The 19,869-nt window shown below is 39.1% G+C and overlaps 1 protein-coding gene across 1 annotated transcript; it reads left to right on the forward strand.

Moving 5' to 3' along the window:
- The first annotated feature begins 10,979 nt into the window (after positions 1 to 10,979).
- Positions 10,980 to 18,157, forward strand: LOC149284113 (protein phosphatase 1K, mitochondrial-like). Its single transcript, XM_089497143.1, has 6 exons — positions 10,980 to 11,425; positions 12,134 to 12,234; positions 16,001 to 16,166; positions 16,669 to 16,813; positions 17,615 to 17,749; positions 18,026 to 18,157. Exons 1-6 carry the CDS (start codon positions 10,980 to 10,982, stop codon positions 18,155 to 18,157), a joined length of 1,125 nt encoding a protein of 374 aa, XP_089353269.1.
- Positions 18,158 to 19,869: the final 1,712 nt, after the last annotated feature.

Raw genomic sequence — 19,869 nt, forward strand, 5'->3', positions numbered from 1 at the left:
GACCTGTTAATTTATCAATGACTGTCTTGTGAATGATATAAACAAATATCCTTTATTTAAAAATCCCTCCAGATATTACACAGCTTGCATATTCAAACTAAATAAACTGTCAGCGTAGAACATGGTAAATCTATTATAGCAAGTGACGTATGAGTGTATGTGTGTATAATGTATGTATGTATGATAGCAGCCAAGATGATTTTTTGGTATTTTGATTGGCTGAGAAATATGTAGTTGTGACAGAATTACCTGTCATACAAGGCCCCAAGGTACTCAGAGATGGCTCCAGCCTGGCTGCCAAACAGGCAGGAACTCCATTGTGTAAACTAATCCCATTAACAGGATGGCTACCAGGGGGATATTCAGTAGCTAAAGGGGATTAAAGGTTGGGTTGTCTACAAGTACCTGTTTATCAATGTTAATTTATGTTAATGAAGTTCTGTGGCTATATCAGTCTATGTTTTACAACAATAAACTGTTCATTCCTGCTGTACTCAGTTCAAGGTAGTTGTGTCTACTTATTGGGTACACATAGCAGAGTTCCAAGGTGCGCATGCTGACTGGTGCTGGAAGTGATTCCGGGGACAACAGGAGGATACATGTGGGTGATCTCTGGGAGTTACTACAGCTCTCTTGGTGAACCCGTTACAGTAGTGTTAACAAATAGCATGATTGAACTACAATGTTTACTATAACTATGGAGGAAAATGCAAAATATGCAGTTGAGAAGGAAGGACACTAAACAGTTTACTAGGAGTTTGCATGGTGGATCCAACCAGAAGTAAAAGGAGGAGAAATTCACCTGAAAGAACTGTTGTTCCCAAGAATTCTGATTGCAGAGTAACTAATTAACAAAAATAGGGATAAGCTCAGCAGCAGAGATAATGAATTGAGCACAGGAAAAAAGTAGATTAGGCTATTTTTATATATTATATATATATATATATTTATATTTATATATATATATATATATATATATATATATATAAGGAAAACTGAGCATACTCAAAGTTACTGCAAATGTCTATATAGAGTAGCTTATATATGTCTGAGTCTCCAATTTTTGGATAGTGATGAGTGTATAGCTAGAATAATATATGACCAAAAGATATCTCCTATCTACAACAAAATTGAGAGAGATAGATCTTCATTAAATTCAGTTTCGCATCCTATCTCTATGTACCTATTTTAACCCCTTATGGACAATGGGAGGTCCCTAAACCCATTGAAAACAATGCATTTTGAGCCCGTACATGTACAGGCTTTGTCATTAAGGGGTTAAGAAGGGAAGAATGAAAAATAATGCTTTCTTCTTTACATGCACCTAAACACATTGTATTTATGTTTTGTTTGAGGTTAGGCTCAATGTAACACATTGAGTTTAGTGACATAATTTGGGTATTTCTAATGGCTTCATTTGAAAGAGGAAGAGAGGAACCTAAAAACCCCAAATCTTCTAGTTTCTGCATCAGCAAAGCCATTTCTAGTTAAAAAAAAATAAAGGTAATTATATGTTTTCTATATTCAGGTCAGACCTTAATATTGCTCATCCATACCAAATCTACACTGCAAATGATCTCAGAGACATGGTTTGTATATAATTTCATTATTCACCCTTTAATCTTAGAGAACTCTCTGTAGGCAACTAACATTCATTTTCAGCTAAGTACTCAGCGGTACAGCTCTCTGGATCCCATCAGCATACTAATCAGATGTCTGATAAACATTTTAAGTCTAATGAAGAGAAGCTGTTATTCAGCCATTGAAGGAAAAATAGAGCAGAACAAATTGCCAGCACTCAAATATATAGTTTGAACAAACCTGAGTTTTTTGTATGGTATTTTGTTCATTACTGTAGCTATATATATATATATATATATATATATATATATATATATATAAAAATAATAAGCCATTTCCATTAAGATTTAACCTACAGTATACAAACTTCACCAAAGAAGTGGTATACAACCATGGGGTGTTTTTTTTTTTTTTAGAGGACCTTTGGTACCATACAATGTAGCCTTAAGCAATAAAGCTCATGCAATGAAATACTATCAACAAGTTTATCAGCCTAAGTACAGTCATATGTCACCAAGAGGGAACATTTGCAGCTCCCAGACAAATTACAGAATGAGATGTTAGCTTCAAAATCCCAAGAAAACCCTTGTTCAGTTAGTTAAGTTGTCTTGTTTGGTGTCAGGGGTTAGGATGTGCTGCAATTATAGGACATCAGGGTTCAAGGACACAACTGTCTATGAAGGCTAGTAGTTTGACTGATGCTGATGTTTTAACTGCTGTGTGAGATACTGATATTTTACAGTTATTTATAAAGTTTAAAAGGTGGTTAAAGTTCTAGTGGTTGTGGTAAGTAGAGTGCCGGATTATGACATCATTGGAGAACCATTTCCTCTATCTTTACCAGAAATTCACAGAGATACCCCACCACCCCCTCCGCCAACGTTAGGCTTACGGCTGCACCTTCTACAAATGCATTTCTGGCTGCCTCCAAAAGATACTCAGAGACTGTTCACCACAATGATGATTGTTGGCATTGAATCATATACTTATGGCTTTCTAGCTTGCTTAGATGAATCGTATCCATTCACATCTTCAATTATGTATCTCCACTAATGAGGCCAACAGCCAAAATGTCTCAATGAAAACGAGCACACACTAGTACTGACAAATTAATAGAATGAGGTAGCATGACACATAAAACAATACATATCACTACAGGGGTAATACAAAGGACAAGGACAAACAGCAATGTAAAGTGACACAATGATAAAAATAGTTACTCCCTGAAATTTGGGCCAAAAATGATGTACAAGCACCCAGGGACAACCCCTTGAATTAAAGCTGAAAGTCTGCACTTCAATTGCATCCCCGTTGCTTCATTTCAAATCCATTGTGGTGGCGTACAGAGACAAAACTACGAAAATTGTGTCAGTGTCATATTTTTGGACGAGATACCTCATGCAGCAAAGGGTATCAACGTTACCAAAGGGGTTGTAAAGCTTAGGATACTGGCAGAACAGCACACGAAAATGGAAAACTACATTCGTGGGCAAGAACAGCTGTTGACTTCAGTTACTGCCAAGAAAGGCTGCTGTATAGATCAAAACGTAAAAATATATAATCCCTGCTTGAATCACTGGCTTTGTCGCCAAGACCTGGCAATGTAATTCTAAAATAATTTAAATAATAATTTAAAGCACCAATAGGCTACAGCATATCTTTTAATTGCTAAAAGATTTAAAATCATATTTTATAAGTGATTTTTTTAAAATTGTTAATCAGACCACACCTAGCTTAAATGACTATTTCTAAATGTAGTGTGTATAATTTCTCTGAAAATGAAAAGAATAGTATTTTAACTATTTAGGGCACCTAACAGGACAGGATATCAGTCGTCAGAAGTTACAATCTACTTTGTCAAGGCGACCAGCACTGCTTGGACTTTTCTGGATGTCGACAGCTACTCATTGATGGTAAAATGAGCATCAGGTGGATGTCACTCAGTTGCTGTTTTCCCAAAATCGCAACAGCAAATTAAAAATAACTTTGGCATCTATCAGAGAAGCCTGGTTATTTAACAGGTTTAAATCGATTGTAAGGCTGCCATTGCATCTGTCTTAGCTGGCCAGGCTGGCGTGAGCTCTGCTCATTACCTGCCACTCTCTGGCTCATGAAGAATGGAGCTCAAATTTCTCTTTCCTATGCCTATTTTGTTCTGTAAATGGTTGACACTTTATAAATAAGAATAATTATAAAAATATTAATCTCTTGTCAGTGCTTGATCATCTTTCCCCTTCCTTGCATTCTCCAAGGTCACAGTAACACTATTTTCTCCATTTAGTTGTGAAGTTAATTCCTAATCTATACTGACTCATATTGCACCTATATCACACAATAAACCATAATCCATTCCCCATGGTGACAGTGATGTCACCGACCCCGGATTACTGCAGAGCTTGTGTTCGTGATATAAAGCTGACAGTAATATATTTTGGAAAACACACACTGCCTTGCTAACCTTCTCACATTGCTTGTACCGTGATGTCTCCTGGCCTAGGTGGACAAGGGCCAGGCTTAGGGCAACCGGTCCAGGGGGGCCACAGTCAAAACCGGGGGGAGCATTAAAATTGACCATACATAAAACGAAAGAGAAGACGGAGCTGCTCTTGCAGAGTTACAATCTAGTAGCACTTGAAACTGTTTATTAACCATAAGTTCTTCTCCTTGTAATGTAAAGACCGGAGACCCCTTTTTTAAGGTTACCAAAGGTTATTCAATAATTAAAGTTTTTTTTGTTGGAACTTTAACTAAAAAAAGTTGAAGAATTTTTTTTTCCCCCCTCTACATCAAAAAAAATGAAAGACTGAAACATTCACAAACAAAGCGTGTTAAAGTTCAATTTTCTCAACCGATCTATAGGTATTTGGGGTTGAATGGACTGTTTTAACCAAGGCAGAAAGAAACTTTGTACACTGTGCAGGCTGATGTAAGATGCACTAGACATTCATTAACATACCCGACTGAGAAACACCAGTGGAAGTTCAAAGAGTTCTTTCCATGTATAGAAACTTATATTTTGGAAATGTTCCAAAACACCTTTCTCATAAAAATACTTATTTATAAATAACTTAAATATACCGTGTGTATATATATATATATATATATATACACACTGTATCTTTCTTGCAGACAATTATATACATTGTCTGGTTGCTGATAAACGATCTACGGCGTGTTTTTCCCACTTCTCCCACTCACAGGATTAATTCATATTGCAAACACTAACTCCACATTCGCACAGACTACTTATTCAAACCTGGCAGCTAGATCTGAAAGAACTAGCCAAATGTAAAAAAAAAAAAAAAGGCCGGCTCCTATTGGATGAGATCAGCCAGTTACACTGTTGTAAACGCACAACGCCCAGCTTGTTGTTTGGCTCTGTATACACAGAGGAGGTGTGTACTGCTTGTCATGTGCTGCTGCGGCTGAACATATTAGCCACAGGCTGTCACTGCTGACACATTACTCATTGCCTCTACTCATCATCACTGTTCTCTCATCAACCAAAACACAGCCCAAGTGGCGCAAAAGGAAGGGATTTAAGGTAAGCAGCATGTCAAACTGCTAACTATATATAAATGATAGATGATTAGATATTTAGATAATTACTGTAGTTTCACCTAAATGATACCTGAAGAATGAACCTTAATTCACTTTTTATGGGAATGAGTCGCTAACTGGAGTAGTTTCGTGTTCATTGCCAAGAATAGAACGGACAGATTAAGATGAGATGAATATTCTTTCATTCAAGTTTTTCAGCTCTGTGTGATCCCTAAGCAGCTCGGCGTAAATTGTCTGAATCCAAACCGGATTTATATGCAATGCTACATTCATTTTGCTGCCGATGAAATAACGAAATGTGTAAGTTTTTCCAAAGTCATATTTATGCTTGTTAATGGAAATGTTTCATTTGAATGCAATTATTTTTGTAATTCTTTCTTACTGTAGAAGGAGAATATGCAAAATTAGTATTTATCTGCTACTTTCAATCAAAGGCTGCTATATTTCTCTACTGCGCACTGTTCGAAAATATTATATAGTGAGAGTAGCAGCAAATAACTGCTTTAGAATCTTCTGTATAGAATTACCACCGCTGTCCTCATCAGAATAGACTTGTACAGTTCCTTTAAGTGGATGGACTATGTGTCTTTATGTTCTCTTAGCTTGTCAGTGAGTTAAGCTATTGTGTGGTGCCACCTACTTTGGCTAAAGTCCTCGCTGGTGACTTTATAGTCCCACATACAGTAAGAATGGTATAGGCAGGTACCCCTATATAAGGGGCACCAGGGAAAGAAGCAATAGATCTTCACCTATGTCTTCAATTCCAAGGCACAATATGAATCTCATTTATGAAGTCTATCTAAGCCTTTAGAAGGTAATCACATGTAGTTGTCATACAGTGCTTTGCTGAACCACGGACAACAAATTGCAACGCATGTGTTTTGCTACTTGCATATTATTCTGAGGATGCAGCAGAGGCGGCAAGAGGACTAATGCGGTACCCATTGTACAGCGCTACAGAATATGATGGCGCTATATAAAACTATAAATAATAATATTAATTGCGGGCAGAGACCACACTGACTTCTAAAGTGTCTGCCCCCTGCAGTGGGCTGCCCTTTCAGGTAATTTCTAGGGGGCAATTGCCCCATCCAGCCAACACCCATGTGGCCAGGCCTAGACTGCCCATCTGGCACTCAGGGCAAATTCCCAGTTGGCTGCTGGCCGACAGCCAGTGGCGTATATAGGGTATGGCAGCCATGGCACGTGCCATGGGCGCCATCTCAAGGGGGGCGCCGGTGAGCGGCTTTTAAATGCCGCTCACCGGCATTTTTTTGTATTTTTTTTTTGATGCGGAGGAGAGAGAGGGGCGCCTAGCAACCGCTCGGCGCCCCTCATTCTCCTCCACGAGCCCTCTACCCCCGTCCCGGTGCCGGCATTTCATGCAGAGCGCTGCAATATGCCGGCATATTGCGGCGCTCTGCATGAAATACCGGCACCAGCGAGCGGCTTTTAAACACTGATGCGGAGGAGAGAGAGGGGCGCCTAGCAACCGCTCGGCGCCCCTCGTTCTCCCCCGCATCAAAAAAAAAGAAGACAGCGTTTAAAAGCCGCTCGCTGGTGCCCGCTGCTTCACTGCTGGGCGCCGAAATATGACGTCATATTACAGCGCTCAGCAGTGAAGCAGCGGGCACCAGCGAGCGGTGCAGGAAGACAGAAGCATCGTCATCCCGTCGCTGGACTTCAAGGTGAGAGAGAAGGGGGGGGGGAGAAGGGGGGGGGAGAGAGGGGTTAAAAAGTGATAAGGGAGGGAGGGAGTTAAAAAGTGATGAGGGAGGGAGGGAGTTAAAAAGTGATGAGGGAGGGAGGGGGTTAAAAAGTGATGAGGGAGGGGGTAGATATAAGTAAAGAGTGTGCATTAATGTGTGGATGCATTGAGTGAATGAGGGAGAGCACGAGTTAATGTGTGGATGAGTTGTCTGAATTAAAGTGTGAATTAGTGAGTGACTGTAAAAGTGTTTGTGTATTATAGATGTATAATTGTGGAAGGGCAAAGATGGCACTAGCAGGAGGTTTGAGCCTTGGGGACCAAGATGGCACAGGCAGGGTGTATATGGGACAAAGATGGCACTGGCCGGACTGTTTGGGGACAAAGTTGACTTGTGCTGGGCTATTTGGCGACAAAGATTGCAAATTTTATGTGTGTAATCTGGGTGCTGGCCAGGTTCTATGTGGACAGTGTGGACGCCAGGGCTGGCTTTGAGGTGTGCAACCTGTGATCTATGCCTGTAATTTAGGGGTTTTAAATATACCTTTAATGCCGTGTTTTTATGTGAATTCCAATTGATCTTTACCTGCAAAGCTGGGTTTTTGTGTTATGCTGTAGATCCATATCTGTTATGCTGTTTCCATACATTATTTATGTGTACCTGCAAATACAGGGTTAATATGTCTTATTCAGTTGATCTATACCTGCGATGCTACGTTTCATATATTATTATTGTATACCTGCAAATACAGGACTTGTATGTCTGATTCTGTTTATTTGATATATACCTTCAGTGCTGAGATCACAAGTGAATTTCAATTGATCTGGGTTTGTGTGTTGATACCCGCTATCGGCAGCAGGGACTAATATATATATATATATATATATATATATATATATATATATATATATATATATATATATATATATATATATATATATATATATATAGGCAGCAGGGGCTAGTAAATGGGTTTTAGATATTTGGACAGGGGTGCAATTTCAGTGCTTGCCATAGGCGCTATTTTCAGTAGATACGCCTCTGCCGACAGCACCCCAGTGTGCAGCCGCTGGCTGGATTATTGTAAGCTTGTTTGTATAGGGCCTGCCTCACATGTTTCTGTAAGTCAAATTGTTATGTTATACACTACTGGTAATGTCCTGTCTACCCATTGTACAGCGCTACGGAATATGATGGTGCTATATAAAACACTAAATAATGATAATATGCCTGACCCTGTTATATCCAGCTACACCTTTGCCACATGCTTTTTAAAAACTGCTGAGGCCTACTGTAGTACATAGACCTCTTTACCTAATGTATTGGCTGATCTTTAGTCTGTCAGTTCTAGTTTTGCCAGACCCTTTGAATGTATATTCTGTAAGAAGCGCTAAGTAGATTGATGGCGCTATATGAATAAAAGTTAATAATAGGATAAATTTTAAAAAAATCTGGGTTACATGCAACCCTTCTTGCTTGTTTTATATGCAGTTCCACACTTGGCCGTAAGGGGGAGTCTGGGAATTTTGCTATCAGGTAAATAGACGGTATGTTTAACTCTTTCCTCTGTCGGGTTTCTCTGTCCTGTTGTGTGTGGAATATTCCAAGTGTTACGGGTATTTGTCCGAGCTTCCCTCCCGCTACTGATATTCATTGTAATGATTAACGACTATGTCGCAAACCTTCACTTACACCTTATCGTAATCATTTATTTCCTCGGCATAATCACATTACACATTCTGCTACAAAACCACCAATAGTTATTTATATCGGAACCCTGCCATTCGGTCTCTGTAAGCACATTTATTGGCTGCTGTCATATCGCCCAGCCAATTGCAATTTCGTTGCCTGTGCCAATCAATGACAAAGCCTCGCCCCTACCCTAGTGGTTGGGTTTCTGGTTGTACGCCAGGAGATGAAGGCGGTGGCTCTCAGTGAGTGCTGCTATTGGTTGGCAGCTAATCCGGGGTGTGGCGTAGCGGCAGTACCCACATTTTGATTGGTCGATGTTTTGTCGCCGTCTCAATATTCCCTTTAGCGCTCGCAGAAGGCAATAACAGTCAACAGCTCTCTGCTGGTGGGATCCTTCTCTGTCACCCGGATCTGGCTCAACATACATAGGCAAGTGAGCGCCTCTCTTCACACCGCTTCACCTCTCTGGCAAGTAAGATTCACAGCCCTCCATAGCGAATGCTATAGTTTGTGCCCACCCTTCTCCTGCTCTGCGATTAGTGGTGGGGCGGCTGCGGCCCTTCAGCCTACACAACCCCCATCATGCATAGCCAGACTGATAGGAAATGAATCCCAGGATCAGCTGTCAAGCGACAGTTCCCAATGATATTTTATAATAGTGGAGGTGTCACACTATGACTCTTTCCCCTTGCTAGCTGGACGGAGGCATTTGCATTAGAGGCCCTGGGGGTAAGTGGTTATGTGAGTTTGCAGATCCTGACTCAGGAATGTCACTGGATGGGGTTACACACCAGCACCAGCAGTGAAACTGGCTGCAGATCGCAGTGTAAATACCGCGCTGCTCTAGGAGACGTGGATTGAATGGCTTGTATTGGGGAGTGGGTGTGTCAGCTGGCGCAGTGCTCGGGACTGGGAGATCATACGGAATGTGACCGTGATTTCCTGTGGATGGGGTGTAAATGTTCATCGATGCTGCCGAATCCGGTTTCTAGCACCGGGAGCATCTTGACGTCACAGCGCAGGGGAGCCTGAAGCGATAGCATCCCGTTCCAGAACATTCCACACATTTTAGATCTCTTTAACCCGCTCTTCGCCTCGCTGTGCACTTTACATTAATGCAGCAATATTATTTGCCCTGACAAAATCATTTATTGCCTCCACCAGGGGGGTACAGTTTGCAGGGGTGCCCATCTATCACTGAGTTTGGGCTCTCCTGGCCCATTACCTGTGTCTCTTGCGTTAGGGCCTGTTGGCACCAAGCATTGGGTGTGGGATGGGGCAGGGGTCCCTGTCTTTAGGCTCGCACTGTGCCCTAAGATTTGTGATGGCGACCCAGGGATCATTGAAGTGTTCTTCGGTCTGACACTACGGAAAGCTTTGTATGGGCAAAATTCCTTCTAAAAACTGTTGTCGGATTCTTCTGTAGGCAGGGATTTATCCTGGCACGGTGCCTGTAATAATAATATAAGTAAAAAAAATAAATAATCCAAAACATATCAAGATTAATCTTGGCAGAGACCCCACTGTGTTACTATGACAACCAGAGTCTAGATTTCCACTCCTCAAAGCACCTTCCGAGAGGCAGAAACTGTGGAAGTCAAACAACATATGTATTTTATTATTATTTTTAAGTTAGTATTGATTTATTGACACATTTTTGTGTTTAGATCTAAATGTAAAAGTTTATGCTGGGATTGAGACAGAGCATAAGAAACCTGCATCTAGTGGTGAAGGGGGTCCCTAAAATGACATCTTAATCTCAACGCAGACCACCAATTACAATACATTCCAAGGTATCCAGAAGAAGAAGGGCTTTAGGTGGAATTCTCTTGATGACACCCTCCTTTTCTGTACATTCGCTACAGTAAAGGTGGGCCTGGCTTGTTCTCCACCAGAGTGTTTTGGGAGTTTCTGGGCCACTTTGCCTGAATGTTACCAGCAACGACACCTGTGATATTTTGTCAGTATTAATAAATATGACTTTACCTGCATAAAAATACCTTCCTAATCTGTTTTGCTTTGTAACTACAAAGGGTCATTTATTTTAACAAGGAGAAAAATTAGAACAAAGGATCATAATCTAGAGGATCAGAGGTTAAGTAATGTTTACTGAGATGGTGGTAGATAAACTAAACAGCCTTGTGGCATAAAACAGAATTTAAACATCCTTGGGGCTATCTAAAGAAAGACCAATAACTCATTAAGAGCTCTCTACATCAGGAAAATTGGCCAGACTTGATGGGTCAAATGGTTCTTATCCACCATAAATTTTTTTGTTTAGTGTCAAATGGTTTGATTAAAAGATATGTGACCAATTTTTCTTTTTTTTTTTTTTTTTTCTTCCCCCAACCCTTAGGCAACCATTAGCATTTGGTGAAAAGTGTGTGAAAACAGAAGTAAGTTTATTTTCTGGACCAAGCCCAGTTTAGTCAAGGAATGTCAAAAGCTATCTTAGTTACTTTTATAAGGCATGGAGGGTCTCAAATGAGAAGAGGAGCCTTACTGTTGTCCCGCATCTTGCAAGATAACACGCACATCACTTCCGTCAGGCAGTGTTCTCCCACCAACCGCAGGTCTTTCTCATCTCGCTTTGACCCTGACGGAAGCGGACGCCCTGCTACCTGGGACACTTTTGGGATTTGGGACAATCGCATCGATGAACCCATCCAGCTCCCGCCCAGTATAAAGTATGGCAAGCTGATTCCCCAAATAAACCTGTCCAGAGTAGGCTGCTCCACGCAATTGGGGAAAAGGAAGGAAAATGAGGACCGGTTAAATTTTGCTAGACTTACAAACGATGTCCTGTATTTCGCTGTTTATGATGGACATGGGGGAGCTGCAGCAGCAGATTACTGTGACCGTTTCATGGCCAAATACATCAAGTAAGTGCAGGTTTCTAGCTCAAAGGGGTTGTTTTCGAATGCCGCAATAGACAACTAGAGGGCAACAGTATATGTAAGAAAGAGAACCAAGGGAGATTGGTGCTCCTTTTGTTCACATACTGCATGCAAAATCATGGTTTAGTAATAGACTGAATACTTTGTGATCTCTCAATACATAGTGGATGGTCAGAATTCAGATTGAAGATAAACAACTTTTCCTTAATACCCGTATATTGCAGGGATAGGCATCAACATTGCTCATGGTGGACATTTACTGGAGTCGGAGGTGGAAAATTTTGATGTTCTGTGGTCCTTTGCAAACTTTGCCACGGACACTGGTGTCCTTGTACAGACACTTTGCCTATCCCTGGTATACGATACTAATATTGTAGTCCATGCCAAGCCATACTGTTGCCACCAGCATGAATACATCATTTTCATTTTAATAGAATTCTCTACAAATGCATTCTCTCATAGCGGCCATTGACCTAACACGTGGTGTGGTGACTCCAGCAAACATCAAGTCTAAGGAGCTGTGATTCATAAAACATTTCTAATCTTTCTAATCTTGGCCATGTCCAACATAGGTAAAGATGACTGTTAGTCTTATGGAAGCAATATTAAGACATTGAAGCCTACTACATCATTGATAACATCGTGTTTTATAGATTTTTCATTTCATTAAATATCTGCCTCTCTTCCATACAGAGACTTCCTCTCACAGGAAAATGATATGGAAAAAGCGCTGAGCAGAGCTTTCCTCGAAATAGACAAAGCATTTGCCAGACATGCTCACCTTTCTGTTGATGGTAGGTATAAATAAAGAAGGAGGTTCTTTATTCTGTTACCAAAAAAACATAGAGAAATAAATATGAACATTACATATGGGTCATTTTGCTTCTTAATGTTTGAAAGTGCCTCCAAAAATTATTGAAGCATTATATGGCTATTTCAAAATATGAGTGACATTTACAGGGGTACAATATATATCTATATAAAAATAATTTTTCGCTAGAATCCAACAGATGTACTATTAAATATACCATCTACCATTTAAATGGCACTGAACGACTATAGCTGACTATAGCATGCGTAGTATTCATGATTATATGGCAAAAAGGCATTCAGTTAACGACTTGAGAGGCAACTTATGTTTTCTCTAACCCTGTGTGTGGCACTAATCGGAAGTCGCTTCTAATCATCTATAAAAATTTAAAGATCAGTATATAATATGTAATGTCCACTTTTGCACAGGGTCAGGATCTAACCATACATGATAAAGTGACCATTACAATTTGGTTTATGTTTATTTGAAGACTTGGATGTTATATGTAGTGTACAAAATTGAGTAAATGATAGGTTTTAAGAAATGTTTAACCCTTTTTTCTAAGGGTATAATAAACAGTTTTACTCCAAATTGGCTATTCCAGGAATTGTGCACTAATGTGGCTTGCCGGACAGTTCCCTATCACTCGCTACCCCAGCACTCTGGCTTTAGATTAAATTACATTTTAGATTCAAGACATAATTATCTTGTATTGGCCATAGGCCTGTACAGGATTATTTCCTTGAAGGCATGTAGTATTTGTTGACCTGCATGCCTTGATTTAAGTGGGAACTTATCGTTCCATTTTATATTTTGTTGGGACAATTAACATGACCCATAATGATGGGGACTGTACTGTGAGCTTGGCTAAGTGGTTATCTGCCCCTGTCCATATGAACGTACCCGTTAAGATGCCATACAACTAAAATGAACTGTCCCATATTCCTATACTCAATAGTGCTTACCATTTACTACAAGCTTTTACCTGGCAAGAATATCCATATCCATGTACATTCTTTGGATTTGGTGACTGAGGCATACAACAAGATATTCAAGTGCCAATTCAGATCTGTTTTCTGGATCAAAACTGTACACCTTCAATGGGTGCTTACTTGGCTTGTCGCTATTAGTGCTATGGTTCCTGGAATAGGCCTGGATCAAATCTAGTATAATAAAGTAAACCGTAAGACATAAATATAGTAAAAATTACCATAGATATTCAGTGGCATTTTTTTCTCTCCTAATAATTTATGTTCATAACCAAAATGTTTGAACTTGCAACACTGAGGAAATAAAAAGCTGTGCAAAACTTCTTTTATTTTAAAGCATTTAAATATCAGACTATAAAATCCTTTGATGTCCTATTCTATATTGAAAAACATTGTAATCCCTATTGGAATTAGGACATATTGCGCAAAGTAAGACATGACTATATCAATGCGGGGTTGTTGGGGTTGTGAACGCTAAAGCAGCCTGACCTTTTCTAAAGCTTCGAGCTGTATTGCAAGCAAACTTGGCTGGTTGAGCACCCGTTGGACAGCTCTTTTGGCCTCCTCAGTGTTGCGGGTTTGTTGTTGTCTGATGAAACCCCCTGGGTGAATTTCCTATTTGCCTCTGTGTGCGTGTTATTTGTGGCAGAGACTGCACCTGGTCAGCAGCTCTAGAACTGGAGGCCCCGGACGCTATAATGCTGGGCTTCAGTGGAAAGAGAGATCTGCTAAATTTTGTCCCAGGTGAAGGAGTCCAGCGGTTCCTAGCCTGGACTACAGGAAGGTCCCAACATCCAGTTTGTCACATTAGTTGAGATGAACATGAAGTAAAAAAATGTCCAGTGAGTGTTAAGATATCTTGAAAAGATATTAGTTATTTTCTGGTTTTTTTTGTTTTTTTTTATTATTTTTTTTGTTTGTTTTATGTTCCAGTGATGTTGAAAGGAAAGAAAAATGTCAGACTATATAATTAGCGAATAATTTTCCTCTACGTTGCACCAGATTAGGCAAACATGATGCACAAGTATCACTGTCACCAGTTATTCAAGTAACATCACCTTGATTTTGGAACCATTTTAACAGTGTTATGTTTATAGAGAACATAAGACCCTTTATCTGAAAGACACTAATATGTCCACTTTTGTCTCTGTATGGGGATGAAGTTCTTTTATTAAACAGGTTAAAGAATACAAGTACTCCAAAATTAATACGATTTTGCTTCCTTGAAATTCAAACATGTATACTTTGGATTAAATAAATCCTTAATATTTTACCCAGAATTTACTGATTTTATATATTTACATTTACATATTTACATCCCCAAATTACACTTCTGATGTTTACTTACAGAAGTTCTGAAATCAAGGAATGGATTACTGCATTTTTTTACATACGTATTTTGTAGGACGTCGACCATGATTTTTTATTTTTTTTAATATACATATAATTAAAGCAGGTATTTTACTGCTACAGTTATACTTTTTCATTTTTAAATGTCTGTTTAAAAGTTTATTTCTGTGGCACCTGGAATAAATTCCCACCGGGTGTCCCTTGGTTCTTGCAATCACCAGCTATTAATAGAAAAACATTGCGAGATCTGCACAAGGTTGCATGTAGATCTGACCACGATTTCCTCCTTTCACTCTTTCTGAAAGCAGACTACCTAGAGTTTTGAAGCAGGTTAAACCTGCTGGCCTCCAGATTTTTACCTCTATCTTGTTAGTTACCCTGTTACTAAATCAGGAAACACAATTCGGCTGGCAACATAAGTAAGCTTAATGGCTTCGAGCAAACTAGCCTTCCCACCAGTTGTGTTGCAGAAACAATACCTGCTTTATGATTCACATTTGTTTGTATGTCATACGCACTAAGCTTTTTAATTTTTAATCTTTAATCATTTTACACATTTACTGCTCAGCATGGTGTAATACATGTGTCTTGCTAGGCAAATATTTGGATGGGTAACCCCCCCCCCCCCAAAAAAAACCCCCAACTACTATAAATCCTGCACATTTGATGTGTCTTTGTTAATTTATTTCCCCCAATCGTTTCTAATAATAATATTGCCCTATATATTCTAGGACTTGAAGAAAAAAAAAACGTCCAGCCAAAAAAAAGGTCCTTTTTATAAGGGTCCTCCCAGGAAGGCGGCCATATTTTTTTAAAACATAAACCTAAAGTCTGTTTTGTGACCTGTACCATTTAATTTTTAAAACGCTGCATAGAGAATGGCTGGGTAAAAGAAACCTGGAATTATGGAATCCTTTAAGCTTTTAATGGAAAAACTATAATGGCCTGATCACGCTATTCATGATCACGTCTCAGAAATGTAAATAACCAACTTAAATGTTGTTCCCCCATATATGTCTTCTGTTGGTGTCCGTTGGCTTGGTAAGCGAGCCAATACTATATTTTATCCAGGAAATATCAGAACATACTCCATCCAATATGAATTTTTACCAACAGATTTTACCCCTAGCTCCTTTTTGTTTCAAATGCAAACCCAGATACCAAGCTTTAACTTATTATTTACTAAAGACTTGTACTGAGCCATGTTGTTGCATCTTACATTCTGTTTTTTATTTATTTTTTTCCTGTGCATGCTTCTATTTTATTTCCTAAGAATCCCACTAACACATAGATTTAGGTAAAGATAAAATAACTTTTTTTTTATTTTTTTTATATTGACTAAAAGCACTTTGTTTCTCATTTTCATTAGACTGGTTGTTAATGTATGTCATTTTTGTTATGATGTTGTAGCATCTCTTTTGAACTGTGGGACCACTGCTACAGTGGCCTTGCTGCGTGATGGCATCGAACTGGTAGTTGCCAGCGTCGGGGACAGTCGAGCATTGTTATGTCGGAAAGGAAAGCCTTTTAAACTTACAATTGACCATACCCCTGAACGGAAGGAGGAAAAACAAAGGTAGTGTTTGCTTCACATATGATGACACTTGGTACACTGTTAGCTTATTGCATGAAAATGCTCCAAAATTTAGTTTAAATGTAATGGTCCATCATGATGTGACCCTTTGTAAAAAAATAAATAAAAAATAAAATAAAAAATTAAAAAAAATTAAAGCTTTAATTTAGACTAAATAATTTAGTTTTACAGAGAAAAAAACCCTCATGGCTGATGGAGAACTCAATATCTTGTCGCTGGAGGGAAAGACAGCAAAATTCCAACATTAACTACCATAGAGAAATTGCATTGTGTATAAGGCAACCAAAAAAAGGTGTTTTATCTGGACAAATATAGCAAAAGGAAACTTTTCAAGATAAATAAGGCATTCTTATTATTACTAAATCCCAAAATACTACACACTTCTACTATGCAGCCAATGTAACTGTAAATAAATAAATAAATAAAAAACTTGCTCATTCATGCACACATTTGCAACATTGTAATGAAATCTGTAATTTTCCAGGATCAAGGATTGTGGTGGCTTTGTTGCATGGAATAGCTTGGGACAGCCCCATGTGAATGGCAGGCTTGCAATGACACGGAGCATAGGGGACTTGGATCTCAAATCAATGGGAGTCATTGCTGAGCCTGAAACCAAAAGAGTTAAGGTGAGAACTTGCTTTATCGGTGCCCTCTCTTCTGTAGCCGGTAAATTTCCATTTTGCATGTCTGTGCTTTTCACATTGTCAGGTTTAGGTATTAAGAAGTTGTCGTTTAGCTGTGTTCAAAGTCATAAATGTGATCTGGGTGATCGTGAGCCGTAAACTGGATATTATTTGAGAATGGTTATTTGGTATTTAACAATTTCAGTTTCAAACATCCCCCAAGTATAGTGCACTTCGCGTTCTATTTTTACTCTGCATATCTGGTGACTGGAATTTCTCTTTACGAGTGAATGATTAGCTATGGCCTTGTGTATGTTAAATGGAAACTAGAGAAGGGCAAATTAATGACTGCACTTTCTGCTTCTAGATCCAATCCAACTCCATTCCCTTCAGGGAGAAAAAATCCCTACATTAATACTTTAGTTCCTAACTTACTAAGAAGAATTGCCCGTGCTGCAAAAATGACCACAGCTCTTTTAAAAGTAATGTTCCATTAGAATATTATCATGACCAGATATGATTTTAACCAGGAAACGTTTATCATGAATCTTCTATAAACAATCCCTGTTCAATTGTATGTCTGGTCATCCAAATGCAGACATTTAATAAGTTTGAATTTGCTTTTACCCCTAGAAATTACCATGGCTCTAGATACACAAAAGTTTCTATCCAGAACAGTAACTTTCGGCCAATTGTAGAAAACATTTGGAAGTAGATTCCAGTAGTTTTATATTACATGGTGTTTCAAGGTCGTATGGGAATTTTCTGTACTTCTATTTCATGTTCTCCTTTTTAATTTTCCAGCTCCACCATGCCGATGACGGCTTCTTAGTATTAACTACAGATGGTATCAACTTCATTGTGAACAGTCAAGAGATCTGTGATATTATCAACCAGTGCCATGATCCCTTAGAAGCAGCTCAAGTCCTCACCGAACAGGTAATCATTGGCTTCCACTTAGCCACTAGAGTCCATTCCTGTCAAATGCATGGTTAAGCGTATGGCAATCCTGAATCTTATACGACCAAGGACTGATTAATGTCTTTATAGCTGGGGGGAAAAAATGGACCGGCTAGTGCCAACTTGAACCTATCCGCTGTCAAATTACTGTTTACCCCTGAAAGATTCTACTGGCCTTTTTCTCTTCATCTTTGAAGCTAAATTTTAAATTTGTCCGTGTTGTGTTTTTTTTTTTTGTTTTTTTTTTTTATACAGGCTCTCCAATTTGGAGCAGAGGATAACAGCACAGCTATTGTTGTCCCGTTTGGAGCCTGGGGAAAGCACAAGAATTCTGAAGTCTGTTTTTCATTCAGCAGAGGCTTTGCCTCCAGTGGAAGATGGGCATAACAGCCTCTTCCCCATATGGCTTTTCCAGGAGGAACACTTTTCTGTATACAGTACCATAAACTGTTGCCTGCCCCTAAATCTGCACTATGTACATAGTTGTCTTCTCGCCATCACACATCCTAACTTTACCTGCTTGGTGGTCTCCTGACCACTGTGAGTGAAAGGTAGACTAGCACATGCAGCTTTCGGTGAAACTTGGATCTCTCAATGAATTGTGAATACTTCCGCAGTTCTTTTACGGTTATGCTACCTTTGCAAAATAATGTTACATATTTGGAAGTTTTATAAGAGGGCTGCTTTTCAATTTCAGCTTCAATGGGAAACCATTTTTTCATTTTCTTCAAATAGTGTCACTCCCACAGAACAACCTAACCCTTTAAATGCTAATTTTGCACTGTAATCGTGAACAACCTTTACTGTCTTTGCTCCTGGCTGTATGCAGGTATTTGTATTCTGTATATGGCTAAATCATCTACAACATGTCCTTTAGAGTTTAGATGTTGTATTTTGCACTTGATAAAGGCAGGGAATGGGTGTTGTTACAGGGGCAGACATACCTTTGTGTTTGCTTCTTCATTGTCCATGTCTTCTTCAACAGAAAGATCATTGTTTCACTTAGAAACTTCCCTTGCTAATGGCTTCCTGATGATGCATTCACCCCTCTTAACTGGATAGAGGAGTCAACTTTATTGAGCCACTGGCACATATGCCCTTTCTACGGAACAGTGTGTCAGGCCATGTAAGGAGGGGGCTAAGTAGTCCTGCGGTGTTCACACAGGGACTTCATTTTTCCATTTCAATAAATGGAAGAAAAATTGATGTGACTAAGGTTCTGTTTCTGGGAACATCCATTTTGTGAAATATTTATGGTATGTATAAATGTGAACTAGAGAGTGGGACAATCAGTCTGTAACGTTATTGGCTTAAAAGAAAACCAATAGTGTACTGATGTACATGAATTAAAAATGAAAGGGATTTTTTTTTTTTTTTTTTTTTAAATAAAATCACCTCAAACACTTTATTCTTGGTTCAGTACTGACTACAAATTAAATTTAGTGGCCTTGGTCATGTATAATATCAGAAGATCAGATGTTCATCTTTGTCCATGATAGTGTAAAGGTCTCAGAGGGTTTATTCATGAAACAATGAGTTGGTGAGACATTACAAATTTCATTTCAGCTATGCATAATGACCCCATTAATCTTTTACAAGAAGGGCTCAGCCCATATCTTAAAATTAATGTGATGAGCCTCAGTTTAGTTTTATTGAATAAACCCCATATCTGTAAGACTTTCTCCAACATGCAATGAAACATAGGTTTATTCACTAAAGAAAGAGCTTTCATATAAGTGATTTCACTTTGAATTATGAAGGGTCGATCCCAGGGATGATTTGTTCCAAAAATAGCTTGTATGGCCCTGTATGATACATAAGATTTCTTGAAACTCACCCTACTGATTAAACTATGCATTAATCACGTGCAGCTCAGCCCTTGCATGGAAGACTGGCACATAGCAATGCATAGTAAATAAAGGGAGTTGAAACCTCAGATCTCCCATGTATCAATAAGCAGCCGCCAAAGTATTATTCTGAAAACCCAGTATGTTTGTGGCATCCAAAGCCCTCTAGCTGAAAGCCTTTTATCAATCATGGCAAGGTAAGTTAGTTATTCAGGCTACAGTATTCCATAGTCCACTTTTCATATGCACTTG

This window comes from Sceloporus occidentalis, unplaced genomic scaffold, assembly GCF_023333645.1.
Source record: "Sceloporus occidentalis isolate IW3139 unplaced genomic scaffold, rSceOcc1.0.p SCAF_99, whole genome shotgun sequence".
Lineage (NCBI taxonomy): Eukaryota > Metazoa > Chordata > Lepidosauria > Squamata > Phrynosomatidae > Sceloporus > Sceloporus occidentalis.

Coding starts and splice junctions, on each gene's coding strand:
- LOC149284113 (XM_089497143.1), top strand. CDS start 10,980: ATGTCAAAAGCTATCTTAGTTACTTTTATAAGGCATGGAGGGTCTCAA. Junction 16,814..17,614: donor CTGAAACCAAAAGAGTTAAG/GTGAGAACTTGC, acceptor TTAATTTTCCAG/CTCCACCATGCCGATGACGG. Junction 17,750..18,025: donor CTCAAGTCCTCACCGAACAG/GTAATCATTGGC, acceptor TTTTTTATACAG/GCTCTCCAATTTGGAGCAGA.